The 24,012-nt window shown below is 36.3% G+C and overlaps 1 protein-coding gene across 3 annotated transcripts in view; it reads left to right on the top strand.

The window, feature by feature from the left end:
* The window catches only part of UBE2E3 (ubiquitin conjugating enzyme E2 E3), a 102,628-nt gene that overhangs the window by 65,572 nt on the left and 13,044 nt on the right, over positions 1–24,012 (top strand). For 2 of the 3 annotated variants that reach the window (XM_060016495.1, XM_060016496.1), the window contains exons 4-6: positions 15,819–15,951; positions 19,842–19,989; positions 21,630–22,266. In XM_060016495.1, the coding sequence (XP_059872478.1) occupies positions 15,819–15,951; positions 19,842–19,989; positions 21,630–21,727 (379 nt within the window). In that variant the 3' untranslated portion in view covers positions 21,728–22,266. Of the gene's footprint in view, positions 1–15,818; positions 15,952–19,841; positions 19,990–21,629; positions 22,267–24,012 lie in introns of those variants that run through there. The other variant, XM_060016497.1, reaches the window with a different exon arrangement.

Here is a 24,012-nt window from a genome sequence, read left to right as displayed (position 1 = left end):
TCGGTGGATTGAATGACAACCAAGACTTGGACACGAGGCAACGTAGTCTAGAAGAGCATTGGAGTGTGAAGCAGAAGACTTCCTCTCTCATCTGGGCAGACCTTAGCACTATTGACTTAGTACTGTAATGGTACCTATGCCTTAGGCAATAGAAAGCAATTGGAAATGAGAAAATATTTGTGAAACCTTTTGTTAATATCTGTCAAAACTAAGAAATTAATACTGGTAAATTACTACTAACTGAACTGCAGGCTTTATTCAGATTTTATTGTTTTTTTCACTAATATTCTCTTTTTGGTTCCAGGATCCATTCCAGGATACCACATTGCATTTAGTTGTCATGTATCTTTGGTCTAACACATCAGTTTTCAAGAACATTTTAAGTTTTCCAGATGTTTGAAAATTAATGTTTGACTTGTCTTGGGAAACAGAATATGTACTGAGCATCACTCAGTTTTGTCCTGTTAACTCAAGGCTGTTATTGTGTAACATGTTACTATTCGGTGCCTTCAGGGGTTGTTTACATGTTTCATGTTTTCTGCCTTGACCTCAAGCTGCTGTGCTCTTCTTCTGGTTGCCCCTCCATCTGTGTAACCTAACTAAAAAACCAAACAGCAGTGTGTATTAAATTAGTTCAGAAGGAGGGAGAAGTCACTTTAGTATTAGGGAGGGCTTTCTATTTATTAATTAATTCCAATAAAGTATATTGAAAGAGACAAGGATGATCATGGAGGTGGGAGAAATGGCATGATCAAAAACATGAGGAATTTTTCCAAGGATTCCAGAGGATTTCTAAGCCTTCCCAATACAGTTAGTTTGCTACTTCCATTCTTGTGTCATAAGAACGATTGCTTAAAAGGGCTTGTTGAATGATTGGATATGGGGCCGGGAGAAGAAGGAAGCTTAAAACTCAAGTCTGTATAACTTGAACAATAAGTGAAAGTGCTATTTTTTTAATAACATTTATTTTCTGATTATAAAAGTATAATTATTATAGAATATTTGATAGGAATCAAAAGCAAAAAATATACATAATAAAAATCAACTATGATTTCAGTATAGACATAACCACTGTTAATGTTTCCATCTATCCTCTTTAAAGTATGATATATATACATATTTTTTACACTTTGATTACTACTAATACAGTGTTGTGACCTTTTTGCACATTAATCTGGTATCAGCATTTTCCAGTGTCAGTAAATCTTCAGAATCTTGATTTTTAGTGACTACATTCTAGTTCATTGAAAACCACGTTATTTAACTATTACCATTTTGTTGGACATTTGAGTCTCATTGTTAATTTACTTTGAGCCTCCTTGTACAAAAATCTTTATCCACATCTCTGTTTATTCTCTTAGGACAGCTTCTTGGAAGTGGGATTACTTGATCAAATGGCTCTTGAGACATGTAGCTAACCTTTAAAAAGTTATACTCCTCTCTCCTCCCATCAGTAATGTGTGAGCATGACTCTTCCTCCCACACTTCTGCTATCAAGTACTATAATTTTGGTCTTTAGAAGGGCCAGGTTTTATTTTGAAGATTATTTTGACCTTGTTGAGTTTGAGGTGACAGTTGGACAGATAAGTATAACATTCAGTAAGTAGTGCTTGAAGAAGCAGAGTGATAAATGCAAAATATGCATACTACAATTAAAGATTTAGAAACCATCTATATGTAGTTCATGTGAAATAAGTTATCTCTAAGCAATAAATATATATAGTGTGTGTAATGATATCTGTGGTATATATAACAAAAAGTAGGGTAGTTAAAGACTGATGAACTTTAGGGCAAACCCAGATAGTAAGAGATGGAAGTGGGGGAAAAAAGGATCTTTCAAGGTGATAGAGAAGGCAGGGTTAACATCAGTAGGAGGTTGTGTTTTCTGTAAGGTCTTACCCTAAGGAGTATTTTAGCTTACAGTGCAGCAACTGCTTTTCTAATTTCACATTTCTAACCTGGTTTCAATATTCCAGTGTTATGCCAATAGAACTGTTTTATGTCACATAGATTAATATATTTTTGATCTTCTTAGTGAACCTTATTGCTGTTTTATATTCTTTTAGATGGTATTACTAAAGACCTCAAATGGTAGTTGCAGGTCTGAAACTGTTCAGGTCTGTTTTAAAAGTATTTTATAGCACGGTGGTCATAATAATATCTAGTGATGTTACTGATTAATGTTCTAGACTTAATGATACATGTTAAATGCAAAATATACTATTTTAAATAGTATTTTGCCCATCTCTAATTGCTCTACTCGGTATTTATGATTTTAAGTCTGCTTCTGTTTATAATCAGAGAGGGAGGGAAAAGGCAAGAAAGCAGAGAACAGCAAGAGCAAGGATCTTAAACTATCATAAAACATTTTACTTTTTAGAGACAAATGTATAGGCAAAATTATTTGTGCCTTATATGAGTAAGAATATTTTTGAGACATTTTCTCATTTGACAAATTTTTTTTTTTCAAGTTGTTGTATTCTGCTGCTTATCATTGTAGCTTTTTGAGGTGGTGATAGGGAAGTTGTCCAGGGAGGCTGGCATCCCCCTGGCTGAGCCCAACCAGAGTAGCATTACCTTCATAAATTCACTATAATCCAAAGATGATAATGAATTTTGGCAAGAAGTTATCGTAGCCTGTTAACATCTGTCTGTACAATAAGAGTAACAGTTACACAGCCTAGATAATTATGTCATATCTGAGAATTAGAATATTTTCTTGTGTTTCTATTCTGTCATTTCCCATTCTTCTGCATGTCAGATCTCCTACTCCCCCAAGTTGTTTTGAATCTTGGCTGCACTTTATATCACCTGATGAGTTTTTAAATCTCTCTAAGCTCAGATCACACAGCACACTCCCACACTGATAAAATCAGAATCTCTCAGGGCTACAGCCTAGGAATCAGTAATTTTTAGAGCTCCGTGGGTGATTTCACTTGGAAGCCAGAGTTGCAACCCCTGGTTTCAGCTGTAGTAATACCATCAGTGAACTTAGTAGTTATCTTTTTTTTTTTAATATTTATTTATTTGACTGTGCCGGGTCTTAGTTGCGGCATACGGGATCTTTAGTTGCGGCAACTTAGTAGTTCTTAAGAGGGTTGCTTATTAAAATCACCTGGGAGTTTTTCTCCACACTGTTCCTTCCCTCCCTCTCCCCCTATTACTGGAGTGAACCAGTGTCAACTGACAGGAGTATAACCCACTCCTTAGATGTGTTAGGACAAAAAAAACAAAGGATCAGTTTGTTAAGTACTCTTTTTCCTATACCCTTTTTGGGAGATGTTCCGCTTATATAAGTAACTTTGCATTTATCCAGTATTATTTCATGTTAATAATTTTGTGGTGTTTGTTTAGTATTTGTATAATCTCTGTGAGGGCAGAGGTCATGTCTATTCTGTTCATCACTATTTTCAGTACCTAACAGTGCCCAGCATATAGTGGTTACTCAGTAAATGTTACAAAAATGAATCATTAGCCCTGACTTTTGGGAGTATGTCACTTACAGTTTTATATCTATATGTACTATCTATATTATAAAGCTTTATAATTACATTATCTGCTAAGGAAAAAGATCTTCCATAAAACAGAACATAAACAGGAAATAGATTTATTTAATTTTGAAAGGTTTTTGCGGGTCAGGGATTCAGTGTGGATTATTAAGTTTTGAACAAAGATGCGGCACACAACACAATTCATACTTGGCTCTCAAATCAAACTTCAAAACAAAACATATAGAAAAACTAAAAAAAACAACAGGTACTTCTAGAGTTTGTGCTTAGTTTAAGCTTCATGATAAACTAGACTAGAGCTTGGTACATTTATCAGCTTGTTAGTTGTATTTTACCCAGTCATACTCTGTCTTAAAGTAGAAGGTGGTAAATTAAAATGACATGATCCTGTCAAATATGGTTGACTTGTGAGACAGATTTACAATGCATTGGCAAAATGGCTTAAATTTTGGATGAGCTCTAGACTTTATAATGTGCAAAGAATGGGGGAAAGGGTGCTACCTAAGATATCTAAAAGCTGTTATTAAATCTTTGTTATTCCAGAATTAGGAAATCTCTAGTGCCAGAGTGCTAGCATTGAGGATAACATAGCATATCATACAAATTCACTCTGCCTATTTAAAAACCTTTATGGTTTAGATTTTCTCCTGTGGCCTTACTGCTTTACTCACTGGGTTTTCTGTTGTTTTTTTCCCACCCCCCCTTACTTTTTAAATAAAGAAACAAGTAAAAAAAATACTTTTTTTTATACATAGTGAACAATTCAGAATAAAATAGAAGAGAGTATACAGTGAAAAGTAGGTTTTCTTTCTACTGTAGAGAACTATTCTTAGAGGAAACCACTATTACCATTTTCTTGTGTATCTTTCCAGAAAGAGTCTGTTTATATTGCCAGCATACACATGCAGATAGCTTTTCATATCCACTGTTCTGTACCTTCCTTTTTCTTTCTGTTTCTTCTTTTTTGTTCCCCCACCAACCCCATTTAACATATGTCTTAGAGATCTTTCCAAATTACTTTTTTATTTTCCTCACAGTGAACTGGTATGATCCCCATGTCCTTACCAGATGAAGTCTTCCTTAGTCTATAACATCCTTTTCAAACCCAGCTTTCCCCCATATCTCTTCATGTAATTAATCTCTCCTCTGCTTTGCTCCCATTTATTTTTTTTGTCCCTCTATTACACACCTGTCACAGGTCTGCCATATATTATCATGACTTACGTGTGGTTCTCTCATCCCAGGTGTCATCTCCTCATCTCACTCTGTATTCTTTCCACAGTCTGGCTCATCCCATCTGCAGGACTTTAGTTACCACCTGTGTACCAAGATCTCCCAAATTTATATTTACAGCCCACCTCCCCCACCACACACACACGTCATTGACATATTTATTTCTTGTGTATCTCAAAGGCAGCTTAATCCTAGTGTGTCCAAAACCAGCTCCCTTTTCATTGTCTGTATCTTAGTAAAAGGTATCTGTATCCATCTCAGTTGTACAGTCTGGAAAACTATGAACTATTCTTGATATTTCCTTCTCCCTCACCTCCCATATTCCAAAAACGTAAGTTTCGTTGATTTTTTACTTCCTAAATCTCTCTCAAATCCATCCTCTTCCCTTTATCTCTGATATTACCTTAGTCCAGTCTGCCATAATCTTTACCTGAATTATCACAGTAGTCCACTGACATAGCCTCTCTGGTCCTCTTCCAGACCATTTTCCACACAGCAATATAAGGAATGTTTTCAAAATGTAAATATTAGTGTGACCCCCTTCCCTGCTTAAGATATTTTGATGTCTCCCTGTTGCTTTTAGGATAAAGACAAGATGTTTATTTAATATAGCCTAACAGGGTCCTGCATGGATATTTGTTACTAATTCCATCTTCAGTTCATCTCTTACCGCACCCCACCCCCCAGTTCTCTTTGAGTCTCTACCACACTAGACTTAGCTTCCAGGCGCTGCCATTCACCTTGCTCCTTACTGCCTCAGGGCATTTTCATATGCTGTTCAGTCTTCCCCAGCTCTTCCCTTTTACCTTCTCCTAGTTAACTCCCACTTAGAGTTTCAAATATCATCTCAAACATTGGTGAACTCTGTGAATCCTCCCTGAACTTCCTGACTAGGTCACATCTTCCTGTCACTCAGCAAAGTACGTATACCTCTCCTCTGTAGCACATTTTCTGCTGCATTTGTGTGTGTGCTAGCATTTGACTAATCACTATCTACCCAGGTAGGCAGTAAGCTCCCTGAAGGCAGTGGCCTTTATATCTTTAGTTTCCTGCACAGGTGCTCAGCACAAAATAGTAGACACTCATATCTTTAATGAATAAATGAGTGAATTTGTTTCTGTTTTCTCCATTGACTCGTCTTGTGGAAAGTATGCAAAATTTTGCAAAGGCTCAAATACATATTTCAGGTTCAAAGTGAATCCATATGCTCAACAAGGCACAGTATGGCTTAATAAGCAACATGTACCACAGACTTCCTAAGGCCTTAAGTGTACCAGAAAGAGGTCACTCTGAGGGCGGGGAATGGGAAGATAATTGTGAACTGCTAGCAGATTTCTAGGTCTATTTTGTAGTTAGTGGAATTATTTGCCTGTATTGTTTCCTAAGCCATTTCCCCTCTCCCATTGTCTTATATTTCCCTAATAAATGGTGATCTCCTAATTACTTTCAACCTAGAGAAATAAAACTTTTCCCAAAGCAGTCAGGAATAGACCTGTTCACTTATAAAACAATTGAAGTTTGGAAAGAAAGAATAAAGATATGGTTAAGATTGTATTCTCTCTAGATAGGCTGACTGTGTCTGCCTACCTATTAGCCATGAGAATTTAGGGGAAGCTATTTAACTGCTGTGAGCCTTGGTTTTCTCATCTGGGAAGCTGGGATAGTTACAGTATCTATCTCATAGTATTACTGTGAGGATTAAATGAGATATACAGCATTTAATGTAGTGACTCCTGGCAACATACAAATGCTCAGTCAGTGCACATGGTTGCTGCTGTTGCTGCAGCTGCTGTTCTTGTTGGGACACATTTTCCCAGTACAAAGGTGGTTTAGTCTAGTTCACACATACCTTCTCCCCCCACTCCACCTTCCTGTGTCACAGGGAAGGTAGGACTCTATAGGCTTCAGCCAAGAGACAGTAGAAGGCACTAGGAGGAGAAAGGGTGGTGGGTGTCTGCATTAGCGATTTGGAGGGGAGGATAGGTACTCCTGATGTCTCCATTAGTAAAAGAAAAGTCTGGATCTTCACATACATGGTACCTCACTTAAAGTTATGGGGGAAATGGTTTAAATTGACTTGTGAGCCAGCATTGAAACCACCATTTATATTACTGTGGTTAAAATGTGATCCGGAGTTCCAAATTACCTCATTTTAAAACACATTATTGTGTTTCAAACTCTTTCTATAAACCAGCACTTAAAGAAACAGTACTTTTTGCTTTAATATGGAAACATTTACTTGTTCTAAACTTCATTTGTATTTTTTTAAATTAATAAACGTTATTTTTAGAGCAGTTTTAGCTTCACAGCAAAATTGAGCAGAAAGTACAGAGTACCCATGTACCTGCTATCCCACATGCACAGCCTCCTCTCTACCAACATCTCACACCACACCAGTACATCTGCTACCATTGATGAACCTGCATTTGACACGCTGTTATCACTCAGTGTCTTTAGTTTACATTAGGGTTCACTCTTGGTATTCTACGTCCTGTGGGTTTAGATGAATGTATAATGACATGTATCCGCCATGGTAGTATCATACAGAATAGTTACACTGTCCTAGAGATCCTGTATGTTCTGCCTGTTCATCCCATCCTCCCCATTAAACCCTAGCCACCATTCATCTTTCTACAATCTCTGTAGTTTTGACTTCCAAGAATGTCATATAGTTGGAATCATACAGTATGTATGATTCAGATTGGCTTCTAGTAATATGCATTTACGTTTCCTCCATGTCTTTTAATGCCTTGGTAGCTTATTTATTTGGAGGGCTGAATAATGTTCCACCATCTGAATGTACCATTTTATCCATTCGCTTACTGAAGGAGATCTTGTTTGCTTCAAAGTTTGGACCATTATGTATAAAGCTACTATAAGCATTTGTGAGTAGGTTTTTGTATAGACATAAGTTTTCAATTCATTAAGTACCTAGGTGCACAGTTGCTGGATTGTATGGTAGGAGTATGTTTAGTTTTGTAAGAAGCCGTCAAACTATCTTCCAGAGCAGCTCTGCCATTTTGCATTCCCACCAACAATGAATGAGAGTTTTGTTGCTCCACATTCTCACCAGTATTTGGTGTTGTCAGTGTTTTGGATTTTGGCCATTCATATAGGTGTGTAGTGACATCTTGCTGTTTTAATTTGGAGTTCCCTAATGATGTTTTAGTCCCTTTGGACTGCAGTCACAAGAATACTATGGACTGAGTGACTGGTAAACAACAGAAATGTATTTCTCACAGTTCTGGAAGCTGGGAAGTTCCAGATTTGGTGCCTGATGAGGATCTGCTTCATGGCTCGTGGATGGCTGTCTTCTCACTGTGTCCTTCCATAGCAGGAGGAGCAAGGGAACTCTGGGGGTCTCTTTTATAAGGGCACTCACTAACGCCGTTCCTGGGGGCTGCATTCTCAGGACCTAATTCCCTCGCATAGCCACCGCCCCCCCCCCCCCCACACATACCACCACGTCGGACGTTGGAATTTCAACATGAACTTTGGGGGTGGATGGGAGACAACTCACAAACACTCAGTCCGCACCAAAATGTGATGTTGGACATCTATTAATATGTTCTTTTGCCATCTGTGTATCTTCTTTGGTGCAGTATCTTTGTTCATGTCTTTTGTCCATTTTTTAATTAGGTCATTCATTTTTTCTTTGCGTTCTAAGGGTTCTTTGTGTATCTTGGATAACAGTCCTAATCAGATGTGTTGTTTGCAGATATTTTCTCCTAGTCTGTGACTTGTCTTCTCATTCTGTTGACGTTGTCTTTTGCAGAGCAGAATATTTTAATTTTAGTGAAGTCCAGCTTATCGATTATTTCTTTTCTGTATTGTGTCTTTGGTACTGTATCTGAAAGACGTCACCATACCCAAGGGCAACTAAGTTTTCTCCTATATTATCTTCTAGGAGTTTTGTAGTTTTACATTTTATATTAGGCCTGTGATCCAGCTTCAGTTTATGTTCGTGAAGGGTGTAAAGTCTGTGTCTAAATTTCATTTTTTTAACATATGGGTGTCCAGTTGTTGTAGCACCATTTTTTGAAAAGACTGTCTTTGCTCCATTGTATTGCCTTTGCTCCTTTGTCAAAGATGACTTGACTTTATTTATGTGGGTCTATTTCTGGCCTCTCTGTTTTGTCCCATTGATCTATTCGTCTATTCTTTTGCCAGTACCACACTGTCTTGATTACTGTTGCTGTATAGTAAGTCTTGAAGTTGGATACTGGCAGTCCTCTGACTTTGTTCTCCTTCAATATTGAGTTGGCTATTCTGGATCTTTTTCTCTCCATATAAACTTTCTAATCAGTTTGTTGATATCCACAAAATAATTGGCTGGGATTTTGATGCGTTTGCATTGAATCTGTAGATGGGAAGAACTGACATCTTGACAGTATTGAGTTTTCTTACCCATGAACATACAGTATTCTCCATTTATTTAGTTCTTCTTTGATTTTATTTGTATTTTAACAGATTCTATACTAATATATAGTATTTTAAAATTTAGTCATGGTGGATAAGGTCTGTTGAAGTTATACCAATATGGCATCTTAGTTCAAGCTCTTTCATTTCTGTAGCTGTAAAATTAAACCCACGCTTAAATAAGAACTTTGTATTAGTACTTTTTTTTTAAATGCACACTACAGACACGGGTATATTTATTTTAACAATTTAATGGTTTAGGACGGAACACTCACCAGTACACCACTTTTCATAGTTATGTCCGTCTTAAGTCAGACATCTGTTATATTCTTTTCTCCTTGAATTTAATTCAGCTCTTCTTAAGATCGCCATAGGGATAAAAACCATACAGATTTTAGTGTAAATCTTTGCATTTGGCTTAGTATAAGATTTAAAAATTGTATAAAAAAGCATTGTGTTAAGAAAAGGATATTTGTAAAAGGGAATCTGTTATTAAATTAAATAAGCATTTGAGAGTTCTTGTGGGGAATCACTCCAGTGCTGTAAAAGGCTAGTGTTTATGACCCTTGCAGTAACAGTAATTGCTGAACGAATATTCAAGTGATGAGAAAATGGATTTTGCTAAGATCAGTCCTCTTGCTGCTAATGTTTAAAATATTGTTACTCATTAACAATAAGAGCAGCTAGTAACAGAAAATTCCCAGGTGCAAGTTTGTCACTCTATCTAAACTTTCTGCCTGCCTTTTACTTTTGTTTGTTTTGTGCAGAAGATATAATAGCTTATGGGAAACATGGTATTTAAAGGGAGGAAAGTAATGTTTGCAGGGGAAAAACAGTAAAATAAAATACTACTCTTTTTCTTAGTGGTATTTAAACAAAAATTTATGTCCTCAATTCTGAAATTTAACAATTGATCTTTCTATTTGGCATTAGCAAAATATTGAGGTTGCAGTAAACAAAGTCCCTGTTAACTTTGTCTCTGCTTTTTTCTAATTTGACTCAGAACTGGAATGAATGTTACTTCTGCTGTATCAGTGAAGTAAATTACTAAGTAAATGAACCCTTTCTTATGAAATTAGTACATGTTTACCCCACTATCTGAAAGTAGAGTGTCCCTATAAAACCTTTTGTAAGCCTAAATGATGTAAAGGAAGAAGCAGTTACCTTAGGACACATCTTGCTAATGGCTGCACAAAATAAATCGAGATAAAGCACAGATGCTTACAGACACAGTTCAAAGCTATGGAGGCTTGATGCTGAGATGCTGAGTGTAGTTCCAGGGGAAGGAGCTTGGTGGTGCCGCTCTCCCTGTCTCTAAAATGTTCACTGCAGAACAGACTGAACGCTGTTTTTGCTTTTCACCTGTTTTTGTAAAAGCGAAAATCTTCTTTGGATCTCTTTTGGTTGGTGAAAACAGGTACTAATGTAAGTCTTTCGTAAGAGCAAAGAGCATAAAGGGAATTTTTTAAAAGCAGGGGATACCCATTTAAGGAAAAGTTCCCTTTCTGCTTCCCCCTTTCCTCTGCCATTAAACATGCTCTATGACAGGGGTCCCCAACCCCCGGGATCTAATGCCTGATGAACTGAGGTGGAACTAATGTAATAATAGTAGACGTAAAGTGCACAATAAATGTAATGTGCTTGAATCATCCTGAAACCATCCCCCCTACCCCTGGTCCTTGGAAAAATCGTCTTCCACGCAAACGGTCCCTGGTGCCAAAAAGGTTGGGGCCCACTGCTCCATGAGATCTCTCTTTCCTCTCCCCTTGGGCAGATCCCACAACTCTTTAGTCACTTTGACTTATTAAAATACGTTTGATTTTCAGGGCATAAAAAGCCCATTTCACCGTAAGTTGAAGAGCCTGGTCCACATCTTGCAGCCTCATGGAGCTTCCATTTCTAGTGGGAGACGGACAGTAATAAGCAAGATAAATAGATAAAATATATGTTAGAGAGTGATAGATGCTATGGAGAAAAAATAGAAAGGCGGGTGAAATGTGTGGAGACTGTGACATTTTAGATAGAGTGGCCAAGAAAGGCCTCACTGAGAAAGTGGCTTTTGAGCCAAGAAAGACCTGTAGAAGGTGGTGGCGCAAACCATGTGGGTATCTTGAGGAAGAGCATTCCAGGCAGAGACACTGGTGCGGAGACCCTGAGGTGGAAATGTACATTTTAGTTGGAGAAACAGGTTGCTGTAGCCAGTTGAGCGAGGAAAGGAGGAGCAGATAAGAAGGATGGTGGTGGTGATGGGCCTTATAGGTCAGAAGACTTTGACTTTAACACAGAATAAGGAGGTAAGCCGTTGGAGGGTTTTGACCAGAGTCCCGTGATCTGATTTACTCATCGCTCTGCCTGGTTGTCATTGAGAATAGAATACTGTGGTGGGGCTTAGGGTCTCAAGTGGAAGCAAGGAGGCTGTTGTAATTAACCAGACAGAGAATGCTGGTGTTTTCAATTATGGTTGAGGTGGTAGGAGTAGGGAGAAGTAGTAGAATTTGAGGTATGTTTTGAAGATAAAACCAGTGGAATTTACAGGAGGTGGGATAGAAAGAGTGTTGTCAAGGGTGAGGTCTAGGTGTTTGCCCGGAGGAACTAAAATAATAAAGAGTTGCCATTAGCTGAATTAGGGAAGCTTGTAAGAGGAATTGTAATATCTGGGATTCAGTTTGGGGCATGTTAAACTTTTCAAAATTACTGGATACAAAATATTAGATTTCAAAATAAAGAGTGTTTAGTAGGCATTTAGATGTATAGCTCTGGAATTTAGTATAGAAATGTAGGCTAGAGATACAGGTTTGTAGGTTCAGAGCTTACTGATGCTATTGGAAGCCGTAAAACTGCAGGAGATCAACGAAAGAGTAGATGTAGTTAGAAAGGAGAAGAGGTTTGAGGACTGAGCTCTGGAGGATTGGCAATATTTAGAGGTTAGGGAGATAAGGAACGGCAATAGTGATTGAGAAGGAGAAGCCAAGAAAGTTAGGAGGAAAACCAGTAAGTATGTTATTCTAGCAACAAAGCAGAGAAAGTGTATCAAGGAGGAAGAAGTGACCAACTGTGTCAAATGTTGCTGGGCCAGTCAAATAAGATGAAGATTGAGAAATGAGCGTCGAGTCTAGTGATGAGGTCACTGGTGACCTTGGATGAGAGCTGTTTCAGTGGAGTGGCGGCGGGAGTTAAGAGCCTGTTAGAGGTAATTGAAATGAGAGCTGGAAGGGGTAAAGGAATCGTGGTTAGTTTTTAAATAAAGATTGGGGAAGTGGCGCTTGTAGCATTCTTGTGGGCATGATTCACCAGAGAGGGAAAAATAGATGATCCAGGATGGAGTGTAGAATTGCTGGAGTGTTGTCCTTTTGGAAAAGAAAAAGAGAGAAGATTGAGAACTAGTGAAAAGGTGTGGCTAGCACCTATCTTGAGATTGTCAGCATTTAGCACCCATTTTCTACTCAGCTGTGAAGCCTCAGTGGCAGGTCAATTACTAGCCTATAAAATGTTACGTTTGAATTAGGGTGGAGTCAGTCGTGCCTCCAGCACACCCACACACCCCCTCCTTACTGCCCCCAGCCCCCATCTTGATTTGTGAGAAGGAAAATGGGGGCTCTTATTCCAGACAAGGCAGCCAGCAAGAGCTGGATTTTTAGCCCTAACTCACCTTAGGCTGGGTTCCTTAGAACACAGCCAGAAGCTGCAACCCTACTAGGTCTACTCCAAAACAGTAGGGAAAGTCACATTTCGTATCCTGCTGCAATAACCATATCCTTAGTGTCTTGTAGCAGAATAGCATAACTGAGAAGACAGCAAATTTAAGAACCAAGAACTTGGTGTGGGAATTCCAGCTCTTCTACCAACTGGCAGAGCAGAGTTAAAATGGATCACTTACTTTCTGTGAATTGGTTTCTTCAAGTGTAAAAGGAGGGGTTTGGCTTCAACCAGATCCTTTTCATGCTGAAATTCCGTGATTCATTAAAATATAGTAATCCCCAGCCATCTGAAGCATAACATAGTTCTTCTGCCAAGAACCAAAGAATATCACCGAGGAAATTTGGTTTCTTTGGAGAATTGCTCTCCTTGGGTTCCTACCCAAGTAAGTGTTTGCAAAACTTGACTGGAGATTAAATTACACATAGTAGCACTGAAATTATAAGAGGAAATACAAATATAGCAAAACTATTGAAGTCAATAGAGATTTATTCAGACTTTGTCCAAATTCTCTGAGTATTTTGTAGCTGTGGGACATACAGAAAGTTATTTAACTCTCAACTTTAGTTTCCTCATCTAAAAATAGGAATGTAATAATAGTACCTACTCCATAGATTTGTAAGGAGAATTAAATGAGATATACACTGTGGTGCTTTGACAAATGCTTGGCTTATTATGGAGTAAACCTTAGCTGCTGCTGTTACCATCGTCATCATCTTTATTATCATCAGTGTGTGACGTGTAGTTTAAAACATTTTAGTATAGCAGCTGTACTATAAAAGTCTCATACTATAATTTAGTTTTATAACGATTACGTTGAGTCATCAAGGGAAAAATTAACTTAGAAAAGGAAATGCCATTGAATCAGTTTAAACTTCTTTTTTTAAACAAAATTCATACTTCATTTTGTATGCTTTTAGTTACAGTGAAAATTCCCTTGAGGAATATACCTGATTCTCAGATGATGACAGAACAATGAGCCATTACTGTAATTAGTTCCAGTTGCTGTGTATACTTAAAACTTAGAAAATAGTATTTTTCAAAAGTGTATTTTCCCTAAATAGGCCATAAAAGTAAGATTTTATAGTTCATATATATCTGCCTTAAAAACAGGTTTTTGAAACATCCTGTAAACATTTTGATTATATCGTCAAGTTTTCTCCACCCTTTCTGTATGAACTGTTGTCAGAGTGATTATTGATAGCATCGCCTACTTGATGTTTACAGTCTGCAGTGTATGTTTTACAGAATTAATAAGCTATAGTTAAATCATTTAATGTATACCTGAATGTCCTATTGTAGTTAGTGTGGTTGCTTTATCAGTGCTGGTTTGCACTTATTTTAAATCAAACATGCAGATCATTTATAAACTGATGGTCATTTTAAAAGAAGAAAAGCTTTATACATAACAGTGCAGAAAGTCAAGTTAGTCTATAGTGTAAAGGTTAGAGAAAAATGGAAGTCTGTAAGGTAAATTTGAAAAGGGTTTAAGGGGTATTGGATGTGTCTTCCTAACAAATAACTGTGAGTTTAGACTTTATTTGAATTATCTCTCATTGTAGTTTATAAATGAAATGATGGTGTTGAACACAATGTAATGTACTTGGGGTTTAGTAGCACCAAGCACTCAGACAGACCTTGAACAACATTCCCACTAAAAGGAACCAGGACTCCTTGAAGAAATGGCAGATTCCAAGGATGGGAGCCTGGAACATATCGTTAGGCCAGAAAGTAAGGAAGTGTTCAAAAAAATGATGGTGGCCTATCACAAGGATACAGGGTCATTTTGAAGGTGTTCCCAGTGGCCAAATCTGGGGTGATTTGAGTGTCAAAATAATTAAATTCAGTAAGAATTCTAAATCATTAGGAAAAAAGATAGGAATCCATGAGACCTCACCAATAATACACATACATATTCATAGAATCAGGAGAAGAGAGGGCTCAGGGGCCAGCTGGTAAATGTGGAGGAAATGCTGACGTTGGAAAATTATGATTTTATCACTATCATAGTAAGGTGTAGTTTAGCCAAGAATCACAAGTCGATGTTAAATCTAGGGGAGAAATTCTGATGAAGAGTGTGGGTATTTGCAAAGGTTGCTTATTGGTTGCAGTAGGAAAATTGGACAGCACTTGATCTGGATAGTGAAAATTAACATCACCAGTGTGCCTCTGGATGTGACACCCTGAGGAGAACACGGCATCACTTACATTCTCTTCTAGCCAGGACTGAAATACCTGCATCTAATCACAAGGAAACATCAGACGAGTTCCAAATGATGAGCATTCTATTAAAAGAAAAACTGTGTTCTTCAAAAATATTAATATTATAGAAGGCAAAGGAAGGCTAAAAGGCTCTATATTAAAGGAGACTAAAGGCACAGGATATATAGATGGTTGATCCCAAGACTGGGATCTTGCATCTGGAGGAAAATTAAGATTCTTTTCTAAGGCGTAATTGGTTCAGTTGACAACATTATTTTGCAGAGTGTAGGTATTGTATAGATTTTACTTTTACTGAAATTGTAGCTATATTGCAGTTGTATTAGAAAATGCACACTGAAATATTTATGGGGAAAGGGCCATGATACATTCAACTTACTCTCAAATGGTTCAGAAAAAAAGCACTTTGTGTGTGTGTGTTGTGTATGTGTGTGTGGTTTTTTTTTTTAGGAGGAGGAGATGCAGAGGGAGAGAGAGGGAGTTGATAAAGCAAATGAGCAAAATGAGATTCTGGATAAAGTTATACAGGTGTTCTTTGTTTTTGTGATTTTTCTGTAAGTTAGAAATATTTCCAAATATGTTTATACACACATGCATGCACAAGTTGGTTGAGACTTATTTCTTTTATACTTATCTCTTATTGTTCTAGGTTGCTAATTTACCTTTGATACTTAATTGGTTTAAGATGTTAAGTTCATTGATCACAGATATACACATTGATTTTTAATTTCTTTTAAATAGTGCTGGGCCTAAAGGAGATAACATTTATGAATGGAGATCGACTATACTTGGTCCACCAGGTTCTGTATATGAAGGTGGTGTGTTTTTTCTGGATATCACATTTTCATCTGATTATCCATTTAAGCCACCAAAGGTAAGAACCTAGAATTGCATTCTTTAATACTTATCCTTTTCCACAGTCAGTTTATTCTAGGGGATGGATGCAGTTATTTTTATTTGTTTTTCATGGATTATACAGAAACTCTCATGTAACCAAGGATTTTAAAACTAGAAGTAATTGATTGTGTCTTTTACAAATAACTTTGTAATCAGCAGAGAGTTTGTTAATTGTAAATAAAAGTATGCCACTTTGCCCATCAGTAAGCACATAAATTTTAGATTTATGATATGAGAAAAAGTATCTTATGAACCTTGCTTAAGAAACCTGTTGGGATAAAAAGTAAATTTGTCTGACAGCTTCCAGAAAGAAGAGTTAAGTAACTTGAATCTTGTGTTAAATACCCTATCTTTATAGATGAGCAAAGACTAGAAACCTATAGCAAAGAAGAGAGAACTAGTACTATTTAATAGACTTATTTTGTGCCCTCTGTAAGTATGATGCATTAATGGGAGTGAGGGCGGCTGGGTGACTTAGGCCTCCTGTTGTCTCTGTGAATTAGGTGGATAACAGCGAGAAGGGTTGAGTTGTGTCTTGTGATCACTGGCAATTATTTTTCAAGTCTTAAACATAACAGTTATTTGATTAGCTTCCACCTCTGACTTCTCCCAATAAAATAGTCAAGCCAGCAGTTTTTACCATCAGTATTAAGCCTGAGCATAATTATGCTGTAGTTAGAAAGACTTCTGACATGTCAGGGAGAAGTGTTATCAAGCCCTTAACTGTCAACCTAGTTCCTTATGTTCCCTTCACTATTTAAAATATATGTAGCGATTTAATGCCTGCCTCACGTGCACGTGTGTTGTTATGTGTGTGTGTGTAAAAATAAAGGATTTTTTTTTTTAAAGAAGGCAGATCGGTTCTCCCTTATCTAACGAGGTAACAACAGTTCCACCTAGTGGTATTTACCTCAAATTGCAGATACCAAGTTTCCCTATCACCTAGAGGTATTGGCTCTCAACTACAGCTGTCAGTTTTTGAGTGCTTTACTTTGTGGTCCCATCAGAACCTAAGATCTTTAAATGATTGTCTTATTTAATGTTCTCGGGTATGTCGAGTATCTCTTGCTAGATCAATCAAAGAAAGGGACAAAACCCTCATGTTAACAATACTGCAGATTGTATTCACATTCAAAATGACACATGTTAAAAGCCAATATATCATTAACTATTCAGTTTGCCTTCAGTGCTTAAGTTTTCTGTATTACAGCAAACAAAACCTTAGCAAAATAGCACATGACTGTATTTATAGTGAGGCTTATTTCTACTTCCATCATTTTTCATATTGGAAATTGGTTTTAACGTGGTAGCAAAATTAGAAAAAAGTTTGCAAGATTTTAGTTTTTATGAAATTTTTATACATGAGGGAAACTTTGTTAAAGGAAGAGACATTTTTCTTAGAATCTTTTAATGGAAAATAGAGATTGACTAGCATACTTCTGTATATGATTTGTCATAATTATTTTGGTTAATATGGCTATTAATTTAGCATGTTAATTTTTTTGCTAAAGTCTCAATATTTTTATTTTCTAACCCTTTAATGTTGATTCCTTCCTCTTCCCTAAGATATCTTATGCAGTATTATGAAGCATTCTTCAGATCTATAGTTGGACAAGTGAAAAAGAAATAAGACTTCTGCTGTTATCTTGGTTTAGGTATAATTATTTCTCTACAGTTCTGCTTATTTTTGAAGTTCAGATAAGGTGTTGAACTTCTTGAAGAATAATAGAAATTTAATTCTCTTCTGTTCATTGATTGTTAGAAGCTGAAAGGAATCAGAGTATTAATTGTGTTTGTAAGCCATGCGTATCTATTGAGTAGTCAGCTGTCAATGATATGAACATACGTTATTCCCATATTCTGGAGCAGGGCTGCCTAATAGAAATATAATGCAAGCTACATGTGTAATTTTTTATAGAAACAGTGAAATTAATTTTAATAATATTTTACTTAATCCAGTGTATCCAAAAATATCGTCGTTTCAACATGTAATCAATAGAAGCATCATTAACGCCATATTTTACATTCTGTTTGATATTGTCTTTGAAATCTGGTATGTATTTTACACTTTTAGCCCATCTTAATTCTTATAACCACACTTTAAGAGCTCTGTGTAACTAGTATGTACTGTGTTAGAACAGTTCTAGAGTTATATACAGTAGTCCCTCCTTATCCTCAGGAGGTATGTTCCAGGACCCTCAGTGGATTCTTGAAACCACAGATAGTACTGAACCCTATATGATGCTATTTTTCCGATGCATAAATGCCTATGATAAAGTTTAATTTATAAATTAGGCACAGTAAGAAATTAACAATAACTAATAATAAAGTTAGAGCGGTTATAACAATATACTGTAATAAAAGTTATGTGATTGTGGTCTCTCTCTGTCTCAAAATATCTTGTACAAACTTAATGCCTCTTCCATCATAACTAAGCACTTATGCCTGTAGCGTTTTCAGCTTGAGGTACAACAGCAAAACTAGCACAAGTGTTTTTATCCTTTTACAATTTCATGGATAGAAGACTCATTCTTACCGTAGATCTTAGCAACCTCAGTGTAGAATTTTTTTTCCTTCCCTTATTAAGTCAAAAACTTTCACCTTTTCACTTAAAGCAAGAATTTTAGAGCTTCTCTTTGGCAGATCTCAGTTGCCAGCATCACTACTCTTGAGCTTTGGGGCCATTATCAAATAAAGTAGGGTGACTTGAACACAAGCCTTGCGATACTGCAGCAGTTGAACTGATAGCCAAGATGCTACTTAGTAGACTGACTGGGCAGGATTATGCTGGACACCCAGGCAGGGTAGATCAGGACAGTGCAAGATTTCATCATGCTACTCAAAATAGCACAAAATTTTAAACTTATGAATTGTTTATTTCTGGAATTTTCCATTTAATATTTTTGGACCCCAGTTGACCTCAGGGGTCCAAAACTGAAACCATGGAAAGCAAAAGTTTGGATAAAATGAGTACTACTGTGGTCTCTTTCTCCTCCTTCCCCACTACACCAGTGGTTTCTTTCTTGTTTTTAATTATGCGTCCTTATCAGAAATACACTTTTGAGTGCTTTAAACATTTTCTTCCCAGACTCCACTTGGGAGGTCACAGTACATTGCTAGTTCCAAGGGATCAGGAACTGTCTTTTTTCTTTGCAACTCCAAATTAAGAATTAACCACCCAATTTGTGTTTGTGTTTGTTTGAAACTGGTGTTTGTTTCTATGGTTTATTCTCTTTTTTCACATATCTCAAGGATATAATAGTTTCCTTTATTCAGTAGCTTAAGACCTTACTTGTTTCATTTTACTGTCTCAGTCTAACAAGACAGTGAGCCATTTGTGGAAATGAAAGTCTGAGAAATAGAAAGGCTGGTGATTTCACCAACCTTCTCCAGTATTTTCTGACACATGGCAAGAGATTAGCTAAGTTGGTGACCTTTTTCTACTAAGAAACTAACGTAACTTTAGTTTTATGTTTAAAAAAATTCTTCACTAGTTTCTCTTACCTTTGGCACCAAAACGTTTCTGTTCTCCCTCACTTCCTGTCTTTAAATAGTGGTGTATGAGTGCATGCCCACACATACATTCATGGAATTACCGTATCATTTGTTTAAACAATTCAGCGACTCATTTGGTTTAAAAGCAATATAGTTCCAGCTATACTGGGTAAAAACAATTTCTTTGAACTGAATTAAATAAAACCATTTAATTTTGCTATTACTTAAACCTAGTGTTTGTTAGCTCTTCGATGAAATTATATGCTGTTTGCTATGATCTGTGATATGTTCCACTTCATTTTTGCTAGTGAGAGTTTTAGTTGGTAATAAAGCTTTTTATTTTCTTTCTGTCTTTAATGTCACTGCCCTTAGGTTACTTTCCGCACCAGAATCTATCACTGCAACATCAATAGTCAGGGAGTCATCTGCCTGGACATCCTTAAAGACAACTGGAGTCCTGCTTTGACTATTTCAAAGGTTTTGCTGTCAATTTGTTCTCTTTTGACAGACTGCAACCCTGGTAAGCAGATTTTTATTAACACATACAGTGAGGCTACAAAAACTGCATTTTTTTTCAGTTTAAAGTGAATTTGAGAAGTAAATGCTGTTGGTAGAAAGATCAGCATAAAACACTTTTTGAGGAAATTATCAATGCCATTTCAATTAGAATAGACCAGAAGTTTCACAATAACTTCCTTTAATTTGTTAATGGCATACTACCCTATAATTATTTTCTGCCTGTCATTGGTGACTCTCTGTTTTCTAAATTAATGGAGTTGTACAAACCACTTTTGACGCGAGTAAAGTAATGTTTCTTACACCACTGCCACCTTCTCTTGCTCCTCCATGCTGCCATGTGCTTTAACGCAGCCTCTCAGTAATGACGGGCTTCTTGTTCTCCCTTCCTTTTCGGATTATGGTTGGTTGTATTAAATGTGGTAATAGTCGATATTAAAATGACAGCCGATGAGAGAGTTAGACTAGATTATGATTATAAGAACTCAGAGGTAAAGTCATTAGTGCATAATCTGTAAGAAATGCCTAACAGCCACACATGATCTTTAATGTGGGTAGCTGACTTGAAAAAATAATGTTTAGACCTGGGATTTCACATATGCTCTCTTACTAAGTGGTCATTTTTTTAAAGAAGTTGGCTTATTTTTCCTAAATATTTAATCAATCACCAAAGGTTATTACTGTTATATTAGGCCTAGCAGTTATACATATACCCAAAATACAGATTGATAGATAGGTAGGTAGATAGGTAGATAGATAGATAGAATGATATATAGAAGGATATTCATTGTGGCATCTTTTATTAAAGCAAAAGATTGTAAATAACCTACATATCCATTAATAGAGGATGTAGCTTAACGAGGTAGCTCTATGTGAATGGATAGAGAAAACTCTCTAAGATATATTAAGTAAAAAAGCAAGGCACTGAAAAAAAAACACACATGCGTAACAATATTCTAAATGCTTATAAATGTGTATAATGTCTCTGGGTAGAAATGCTGTGAACAGGTATAAATTATTTGCCAGGAAGAGAAACTTCTGAGTAGTTGGAGTCAGGAGGGAAGAAAGCTTTACGTTTTACTGGCTGTTGTTTGGTGTACTTCAAATGTTGTACATAGTACATAGTACACCTTTTTTGAAAAATAAATTCAAAATAAAATTTACATCTCAGATTCAATTTCTCACTCAGTACTATTTAGAGCAAAATGGCAAGTAAGCTTTCAAATGGAGGTAAGGGTAATGATTTAAGTCGTGTTATTGTACAGAATGAAGGAAATATTTCATTCTGAATCTGAGTTTGGAAAAATTAATTTTTAAATATCCGTAGAAAAACAAATACAATCATCTAGCACACTTTTATTGTTCAATAAAATGCTGAGTGAAAAATAGTTTTTGTATAATAAAGGCATACACATTTTTAAAAATCAGATTTATTAACTCAACATTTATTTTTTAAAGAGGCTTTTCTAATTTAATATTAAAATATAAAGATGATTATGTTACTTTAAACATTTTTCTTCTGAGAAATTAGCCATTATATATCAAGTTGCTGCTGAAATATCAGCATTTCAGTTCAGTAGACTATTAGAACTGAACCTTTAAGACACCATATAATATCTTTTAATGTTCTTTCCACTTTTCCAGCGGATCCTCTGGTTGGAAGCATAGCCACTCAGTATTTGACCAACAGAGCAGAACATGACAGGATAGCCAGACAGTGGACCAAGCGATATGCAACATAATTCACATAATTTGTATGCAGTGTGAAGGAGCAGAAGGCATCTTCTCACTGTGCTGCAAATCTTTATAGCCTTTACAATACGGACTTCTGTGTATATGTTATACTGATTCTACTCTCTGCTTTTATCCTTTGGAGACTGGGAGACTCCCCAAAAAGGTAAATGCTATCAAGAGTAGAACTTTGTAGCTGTAGATTAGTTACGTTTAAAACGCCTACTTGCAAGTCTTGCTTCTTTGGGATATCAAAGTGTATTTTGTGATGTACTAAGGATACTGGTCCTGAAGTCTACCAAATATTATAGTGCATTTTAGCCTAATTCATTATCTGTATGAAGTTATAATAGTAGCCGTAGATGACTAGGAATTACGTCATTTGTATTAAACCCAGATCTATCTCTGAGTATGTGGTTCATGCTGTTGTGAAAAATGTTTTACCTTTTACCTTTGTCAGTTTGTATCGAGAGGATTTCCTTTTACCCTTTGTAGCTCAGAGAGCACCTGATGTATCATCTCAAACACAATAAACATGCTCCTGAAGGCATAGTTTCCTGTCGTAATATTTTAAGTCAGTCTTGTTAGAAGGTGTGTCTGAGATGATTGTTGATGAGATAAAAATGTGAATATGAAGATTAACTACAGAGGACTAGTATAAATAAATCATTTATTAAATTGAAAACATTTGAAATCGTATAAATGTGTAGAGTTTTTTTCCTTTAAGTCCTAATGAGAGAATACATGAGTTTAAATATACAAAACTGCGTTTTTTAACCATTGGTCTCAAAAAAACATAAAGCTCTACTTTGATAATATGATATTTGAGCCAAAAATAACATGAAATCCTGGCTTACAAGATTTTGTTTCCAGAATGATGACTTCTGTCCACCATTGGGCAGCATTGTCAAATAACTTTAATCTGGTAGCCCTTCTGTGTCTTTCATGCATTTTTGACTTCTAATCCTGTTCTTGAATTTTCATGGTGTTTTTGGTGTGCATTACCATTCTTATTATGCACTTGTCCAACAGATATAGGCAGAGACAGAGATGAACATAGAAACCCTTGTCTGCCCTGAAGGTAGACTAGAACTCTGGATTACTGTGCAGTTGTGGCATTATTTCTCAGTTGAAAGAATAGGGAATTTTAAGGGTTTAATAGGATATATGAATTCGTTCTTTCTAGTTATAATTATTAAATATTAGATTTCTTATAGGAGTTTATTTTTCAATATTCAGATTGGTCAACAGAGTATAAATGGTTTTTTTATGACTGGGATAGTTATTGAGGTAATTCTCTGGTCATGTAACCAAGGTTGTGGAATATGGGCAAATGTCTTCTCCAGTCCTAAATATGGAAATAAAATACCACCCTAAAATTTATAGGCTGGAATTATTAGCATAAAAATACATTTCTCCAGGATAATAAAGTAAAACATTTCTAGTTGTATATACCCTCACAAAGAATAATGGATTCCTACTTGAGTATTTGTTAGTAGAAGTCTTAAATCAGGGTAAAAATAAACACTTCTATATCTGTCTTTCACTTAACGCACACCCGCCTCTCCGCCCCCCCGCCAAAAAAAAACCCAAAAAGAATCTCTCCACGTTACAGAGGTACACCAAACAGGCTTAGGCTTATGAAAACCTCTGAGCCTTTACTATTTTGAGTTCAAGTTAATGTGATGAGAATGGGCATCTTTTATGTAAGCTATAAGGATTTCTATATAGATGAGCTGTAGAAAGTAGTTTTTATCCACTTCCAATATTGTACATTCTGCATCCTAGGTTAATAAACTTCTCTCTTAGTCCTAGAAAAGCATTCATCATACTGAATATCAGGATATTTGGAGATGCTATCCTTTGACTTCCTTCACTTGCTATCAGCCTAATTACTACCACCAAACTGTTTACTTGTAGGCTGTGTCCCATACTCACCTGGGACAGAGTGGAGAGAACTGGTGACATAAAAATATTTCTGGCTCTTCCACAAACTACCTTTGTGGCCTTAAATAAGACACTTTCATCTCTTATGTAAAACTCAAAGAAGTTAATTTCATTATTTCCCTGTTCTCTACTAGTCCTTAGTCCTCAAACTCAGTCATCCTAAATCTTACAAAATTTGTTACGCTTGTTCCACTTTCTCTTGCCGGGATCAGGCCACAGTTTCAAATGGACTGAGTAATAAGTCATCATTTCGGTTCCTACTATTAGGTTCTTTTAAAATTCTGAATTTTAAAAAATCTTTTCTCTTTTTGATCCACTTCCCAGTTACGTAGATGTCCATCCATGTGTA

Source organism: Delphinus delphis, chromosome 7 (genome assembly GCF_949987515.2).
Source record: "Delphinus delphis chromosome 7, mDelDel1.2, whole genome shotgun sequence".
Classification (NCBI taxonomy): domain Eukaryota; kingdom Metazoa; phylum Chordata; class Mammalia; order Artiodactyla; family Delphinidae; genus Delphinus; species Delphinus delphis.
The sequence above is the reverse complement of the archived record's forward strand: the minus strand, read 5'-3'. Positions and strand labels throughout refer to the sequence as shown.